The sequence below is a fragment of the Monopterus albus genome, unplaced genomic scaffold, assembly GCF_001952655.1.
Source record: "Monopterus albus unplaced genomic scaffold, M_albus_1.0 scaffold39.1, whole genome shotgun sequence".
NCBI lineage: Eukaryota > Metazoa > Chordata > Actinopteri > Synbranchiformes > Synbranchidae > Monopterus > Monopterus albus.
Genome location: NW_018127919.1, coordinates 1,027,849 through 1,035,454, shown reverse-complemented (window position 1 = coordinate 1,035,454; position 7,606 = coordinate 1,027,849). Strand labels below are relative to the sequence as shown.

The following is a 7,606-nucleotide window of genomic DNA, read 5'->3' as shown; positions in this document are numbered from 1 at the left end:
TTAGCTGGGCTAAGGAGAAGAAGAACTGGACTGTTGCCCAGTGGTCCAAAGTCCTCTTTTCAGATGAGAGCAAGTTTTGTATTTCATTTGGAGACCAAGGTCCTAGAGTCTGGAGGAAGGGTGGAGAAGCTCATAGCCCAAGTTGTTTGAAGTCCAGTGTTAAGTTTCCACAGTCTGTGATGTTTGGGGTGCAATGTCATCTGCTGGCGTTGGTCCACTGTGATCTTTGAAAAACTGATCACGGTGACAGAGCAGGGAGGAGAGACAGGGAAGACGGAAACACAAAGTCATGAGGCCGAGTGACGCGAAACCGCAACAGAATGCTCAAGCAGTTGCCACTATTCTCTTCCATTCAGCATCTGGATTCTCTCATGAGATTTTTGCCCCATATAACAAATCTTTCTGTCATCCCTACTTTTGTTTCATGGACATAGAATATGGAAAACCTCCATTTAATGCTTTTATGAAGTCATGGGTTTAAATTTCTGAGGGATTTGTATTTAATCCTGCACTGAAGGATCTAATAAAAGTGCGTTTCCAGAGGGTAAGGGAATTACAGACTAAGTAACACAGCTTTTTTTGTTCAATCTGCATCAAAAAAAAATCCACGAGTCACACTAACTTTGTGGTTTACCAGCTGGAAGACCCTGATGGCATCATTATAGTATGTTTAATTTTCATGACTTATTATTAATTTTATGATATTGCAAAATACAAATTCTTTAGTGTGTGTGTGTGTATATATTACATTAATGGAATAGCATTATTTCTGTTCTTACAGTTGTTCCAGTTGTCTAAGTTGTCATCATTTTTGTCACCAAGATCCCGTCCTTCATGGGGCCAAATGAAGGATCATCTTACTGCCAACATCCAGAACAAAACCCAGATTAGACTATATGCAATGATATAACTGTGAGTGGCTCAAAGTGATTAAAAAAGGTTTTAAAGAAATGTTCTCCAGTGGCCAGAAAGGCCTTTGTTGCACTTTGCATCAATTTATTTGTGTTAATATATTCATTTTATATTTGTTTGGAAATGTATACCATCTAAAGACTTCTGTATCTGGACCTTAAGGCATTTCCTGCATCATGTTATGGTTCTGTTTCAGCTTCATTCTTTTTAAAATTCCTATTTTTGCCAGTACTGAGAAAATGAATCTATAGTATATGTATCTTCAGGTTGATTAAAGAAACAAATTGTTATTCTGTTTTAAAGCATCATAATGTTTTCAGTCAAATAAAATGTTTGGTCAAACTTTGTGAATTTCCTTCATTTCACTCCAGATGGTTGATAATGGTGCTCCACATGGATCAATATTAGGCGCACTGCTGTCTACATACATAAACACTACTGTATTTACTTTCCAATTAAACATTGCCATGTCAATTTTTATGACAGTACTGTACAATCTCATGTTCCATCACCTCTACAGCAAACTAGGCTTTCTCCAAGTAACAGTTTGCTTTTGATGACCTCCTGGTATTTTAATTGATTTATAAACTGCATTAAACTTCCAAAAGATTGTAAGAAATTTTGTTGGACAGCAAGTCCTACAAAACTCATGCTGAACCCCTCTTTCCAAAACAAAAAACTGGATTTTTATACCAGAACAGAGGTGGTTGTGGCAAGGGTGGAATCTTAAAATTGATTTTGCAAGCCAACACTTTACCTTCATAAGCATTTTAAACATTCTAAAGCAAAATGCTAACACGGGGCCAACACAACAAACATCTGTCCAAATTACTCACATATCTTTAAAACGTCCAAATATGGATCTTACTGATTTATTCTTGTTTATTTAACATTTACCTGACATGTCTTATGTTCATTGATTGATGTTTTTTGATGAAACTATATGTAAATACATCTGACCTCATGTATGTTTATGTGTTTGCTTCTGTGTTTTGTTTTTTTTTTTTGGGTAAAGAATTCACACCTGAACCCGAATGGAACATGGTTTGTGTTTATATCACCATTGCCATCATCGCCGTACTGCTGCTGTCACTGTGTGTGGGGGTAGGATTTAAAGTGTGAGTAAACCTGCGTGTGTGTGCATACACTGGGATTATGTAATGAAATAGAAGGCAAAGTTACTCTAAAATCTGTTTTCTTTCTAGGAAATCAAGACAAGAGAAGAAGCCAGACCCTTTGCTCACCACGCTGTTTGCTCAAAATTCAGCTCTTACAGTGGCGGAAGCCTAAAAAGACAAGAAGACCTGCGTCATTGTCACTTTCACAGAGCACCTCTGACAGATGCTTTACTATTGCACTCCACTGCTCTAACTTTTTAGGTTCATAGCATGAAGCTCTAAAGATGCCACACAGTCACCTGACATTAACACTAATGCATTATGAAGTTACTACATTATACAGTACATTAGACCAAAGGTTACAATATATTATTTACAAAAAAATAGAGAACGTACAGAGTATTATATTATTTTAACATGCCTTACCATGCTTGCCTTTTTGTGTACATTTTTACAGAAATGCTTGAACTACTCTGAGATGTCACTATAACATTCAAATATTATGTTATGCCTAAAAGTATCACCCATTTTGGTTTTGCTACATCTCTTGACTGCTGATTTAGCCAGATGAGATTACTTTGCACATGTTGTATTCTGCAGTAATGTACTGGTCTTTGGGGATTTGTTTTGGATGTTTTACCATTTGCCAGATGTCTTGCCAGCTGAGTCAGTCAGCATAATTCACTTAATGAAAAGTTACTGTTTTGAAAATGAAAAATGATTGTTTTATTGATTACTTGCTTAATCATTTACTCATTGTCTCAACTCTTGCCAGTTAGTTCAGGTAGCAAAAATGTTATGTCTAAATTCAGTGCACACAGCTACAAGGTTTTGTAATGTCTTTGTTGCACACATCAAGATGGTGAAGTCTTTCATCACCTACAGAATGTATATGAGACTGAGTTGGGTGTATTTTTTGGATGGGTTAATAATGAAGACATGCATGTGTCATGGACTTTTAATGCCAAAACATCTTGTCAGGTTTTTTCTGTTTTTGTCTTGGTTTGAATTATAACTCAAAATGACAACAAAACTACGTTTTCATAATTGTTCATGTATTTTTGTTCAGATGTCTCAATTACAAAGATATTATAATAATGCACTTCACCTTTTCTTAACTTTTATGCATTTTGTGGATGTTGACATCGTTCTGTTTTTAAAATCAGAACTCTAATTTGCACAACATCCATCTGCCTGTTCATATCTTTGAAAAAAACAGAGGAATAAAGAAAAGGCAAAAGATGAATTCGTCACATGTAGCTCCCATATTCTGTGGGACTAGTTTGAACTCTGACAGTATGTGTGGGGTCTGAGATCCAACACGTTTAATGTTTTGCACTGTAATCATCAAAATAATTCCAACCAGTGTCTGAACTGCTGTAATTTCTCAGTATGAGCTTGGAGGTTGTGAACCACGACTACCAACTACTTTATGTTTACCATTATACTTCCTGTTATGGAAAGAATATGCTGTGTAATGGGATTTTGGGGTCTATTTCAGTATTTCATGGCCACCATTTTATTTTCTCAAGTCTCAAATGCCTTTTCTTCTATTAATTTGATGATCCCTGGGGCAAAAGAGGAGACCGCAGCTGAAGTGAGCTTGCTGAACTTCTCATGTAGCTGTTTCTCCCCAAACCTCCAAAAGAAAAAACAAGTTTCTTGTTACAAGTTACTTTTTAAAATCAAAGAGGCTCAGTCAAAGCAGAATTTAATAACTACATAACCTTGTCATAAATATCTCATCATGTACTTGGTTCATTCAGTATTTATGTGACATGATACGTTAGTATAACCAGTCACATAACATTCACTGCTGCACTTTGTTCATGTTTTTGTAGCTGCCTTCATTCATTTAAAAATGTTTTATGTGCAGCAGGGCATTAGAAATCATTTGCTCTCATACTCAGTACATATGATGTGCTGTCATTTCAAACAGTGAAGGCTTCTCACATGCAAAACCAGCACAAATCAGCTCCACATAACCAGAAATTCTGAATTGCAAATGCTGTTTCTCAATTTTCTGTTTTTATTTATACTCCTGGTGAAATTATTCGTTATGATGTTTACATAAAACCATTTATGTAGATAACTGCTTTTGATTGTACACAGTTAAGAATAGGTGACACTTTTGCTGTAGCTCATGAGGCCCTCTTATGTCCATATTATATATAGCACCCACCACAGTCATAAATGAATTTAAAGTTTCTGATATTTTCAGTGGATTCTCTTAAATTATTGTGTAAAGCATATCTATAATTAAACATGTGCATGTATTCCTACTTATATCTTTCACTTAACTTTTGACCAAGATGTTTTGGCCCATATCGATGTGTTTAAGTGGTTTTGATGTTCCTTGTCACCTTGTTTTACACAGGATATCTTATCACCTTTATTTGTGGGTATTTGCCTGAGGCTCGGATTAAAGTTGGACAAATTCTTGCCAATAAAATATAAGGAAGCTGTGTTCCTTGTGCTTAATTAACACACAGACTAGACAATTCTGTTGACATTATACAATACATATCGGTCTCTCCAAACTAACCAATCTGCAATACAAGTGCACACTGAACAGAGAATTCCCATTTTTTATGTTGGGAACTTATCCATCTGGCTTCATGCTGACTGCTATCTTTTATTGTTTGATCCAGTATTGACTGACACCCACAAGGTCAGCCAAGCAGCTGACTGCTTCCCACACCAGGTTACTTCACTGTGCAGGTGTGTGTCTATGGATAGTTGTGCCTGTCTTATTAACTTAATTTGGCTCATTAGCAACCAAACAGAGTTCTTATATAATTAATCAGTAGAAAATAAATGTGTAAAATAAACACACACACACTAGTATTCCATCTTTGTGCAATATTTGTGGGAACTAATCAGAACATTTAGAAGTGGACTCGCTGCTGGGTGTCTCATTGGAATGAGGTACCCCTGCTGCCTGACAGAACAGAAGGTGGATGGTGTAAAACTCACTAGCAAAAGAGAAGTAATATGACTGTTGCTTTCACACCAGGTTTTTCATGCACAGTGCTGAGTGCAGCAGCAGTACATGGGTTTATCAGGAGCCAGGGGTCGGCAGGGCACCACAAGCTGATAATGGAGGAGTAGTGAGCTAATTTTTTGAGATTAATATGTAATTTTGGTGGAGCCAGACTTGACAGAGGATTGGTACAAGGGCAATGTAGGTGTTACTTTTCAGTCCATGCTTTACCCACTGGCAGACCCTGGTCCTAGATTTCCACTGCAGGGGATCACATTAGGAGCTGGACAAGACCAGGTTTGCATTTATAATCTTATTAGATTTTAAATAAAACTGTGATTAGCTATCATTAAAACAATAGTTTTCCTAATCAGGAACCAAGGTCTCAGAGTCCATGTTCATCTCTGACTCCCAGGCTCAGTAACTGGAATCTGTCCCTGCAGAGTGAAAGTGTGCAGGGCCTGTCTGGTTACTGCACCCAGGGGCCAGGCTGCTCTACAAAGGGTCACATTATCTTTACTACAGATACAGTCTGTTGCATGATAGTCACAATCAAATGGGAATAAATGTCTTGTTTGCCCTAACAGCTGGAGAAAAGGACTTTCCTTGTTTCAGTTTTGTTTCTTCTGCCAGCACACAGTTGGTTGAGTTAATCCCCTGCTGTAGTGAAAAATGCTGTGGTCATATCCAAGTATTCTGAGAATATGCAGCAGCTGCGGAGACACAGAATTAATCAGCACAATCTTAACTCCATGGATCAAGTTTGTTTTGCTGCCTATCTTAACAAAAACTACATGTAAACAATTTCGTCCCTTAGTCCAGAGGCAGAATCTTGACTTCAGCTTCTGCTCTCCTGTATTATCAGCTTTGACCACTAGGTGGGGGCGGATGTTAGCATAAAATTGTGTAGGTGTGGTCAAACATGGTTCTCATGAAAGTACAGCAATTTAAAAAAAAGTCTTATTCTCATTACAGGGAAAATAAGCAACTGACATATATTTACTGTAAAACCTAAACAATGCCTTTGGTGACACATTTATGTGTATTTACAATGCCAGGACATTTAATGCAGGAGAGGCAATAACTGTGTGGTGGAGTTCTGAGCATGCAGACCCACTGACAGTTTTACCTTTACAACACAACAATGCCAGAGAGCGAATCATTTAGAACCCTCTTCTGCAAAATAAAAGCAAAGAAGACAAAGAGTTGCATAATATTGGATCAGCTGATCAACGGTGTGTTTATGTAAAAAAAGAAATTAAAATCTTCTTCTCCAGTAAAATACATTCTTTTAAAGTAACATGATCACATTTGTGTGACACTTTAGAAACTATCTCTCTTTGTGTAATCACATCACTTTCAAGTCAAATTTCAAAAATTCCCCAGAGGTCACTGCTATTATAAGACAACTACCGACGTGGCACCTCACACACTCAGTGCACTGTTACACTATTTACAGAAGCCGTGCATCGAGCTCATTCATTTGGATCTTTTACCCCTGGAGCTGTTAATTGTTGTGTACGTACTGGGGATTTTTCACACTCCCACAGCAGTAGAAACTGTGTGTCCCTTTACAGAGACTTGTTTTAACCAGCTGCATCAGTTTGGGGTAAAAAAAATAAAATAAAAAATGGTACCAGGAAGCTTCACACTACACTGCTTAAGTGTGGTAGTGCCTTCTGTTTTACACAAAACACCCAGGGAAATAATGCAGATCTTTTAAAACTTGCCTTTCATAAACATATTTAGAAAAGTAATTTTGGTGCACAGCTAAACAAAATGACACTAATAAAAATGCCCCAGCTAATTACAAGAAAGTGTCAGACAGTCATAAAGTTTTGTGGCTGGCAATAAAATGTTTTATGTTGCTAATTTATGTTTCAACTAATGAATCATATCACACACATCTAGCTGCATCTAGCTTATGGTGGTTTCCTCTGAGGAATGTGTGTCTTTGGTCCAACCCCTGATGCTTCCCTCTTAACATTCAGTCGGAAGTCAGTTTCTGAACCACTGGTGTCAGACGTCATAGTATGGAAAACAACATTTTATAATAATAATTCACACATCTAAAACTCTCAAAACTACAGTTGTTTATTCTGGATTTCCTGGATTGTTTCCTTAAAGACAAATTAGTGTGAGTTTCTAAACAACCGATAAGCTCTTGATAGCTCCAGCACAAATCAAAGCGTGACTGCTTTAAAATTCTAATATCAGAAAGCTTAGCTTAGCCCAAACATGTTCAGATTTTCAGTATTTATATATTGAAAAATGATGCCATAAATACAATAATAACAAGCTTATCCTCATGAAATGCTACAAAAAGAATAAAAAAGGAAATGTGGGGTTTCCATATTCAGCTACAGCACATTCAGGTCTGTGCTAATCTACTGTGCTGTTTCTCTCGAACAACAGAGATACAGGTCAATGTACAGTGGAAATGTCCAGCATCAGAAGCTCGTGCCCATCCAGAAAGCTCTCTGTGTTGTAGCTTTGCCACCTCGCTGCTCACACCAGCAGGGACGCACTAGCTACACAGGAGGAGGGGGTGGGAGTCCTAGCCATACAACCCTAGCCTAAATTAGGCCTTCAC

The 7,606-nt window shown here is 37.4% G+C and overlaps 1 protein-coding gene across 3 annotated transcripts in view; it reads left to right on the top strand.

The window, feature by feature from the left end:
• Window positions 1-7,600, top strand: part of il13ra2 (interleukin 13 receptor, alpha 2) — a 14,978-nt gene extending 7,378 nt beyond the window's left edge. For 2 of the 3 annotated variants that reach the window (XM_020599021.1, XM_020599020.1), the window contains exons 9-10: window positions 1,928-2,030; window positions 2,118-7,600. In XM_020599021.1, coding sequence (XP_020454677.1) covers window positions 1,928-2,030; window positions 2,118-2,202 — 188 coding nt within the window. In that variant the 3' untranslated portion in view covers window positions 2,203-7,600. Of the gene's footprint in view, window positions 1-822; window positions 1,104-1,927; window positions 2,031-2,117 lie in introns of those variants that run through there. The other variant, XM_020599022.1, reaches the window with a different exon arrangement.
• The last annotated feature ends 6 nt before the right edge of the window (window positions 7,601-7,606 follow it).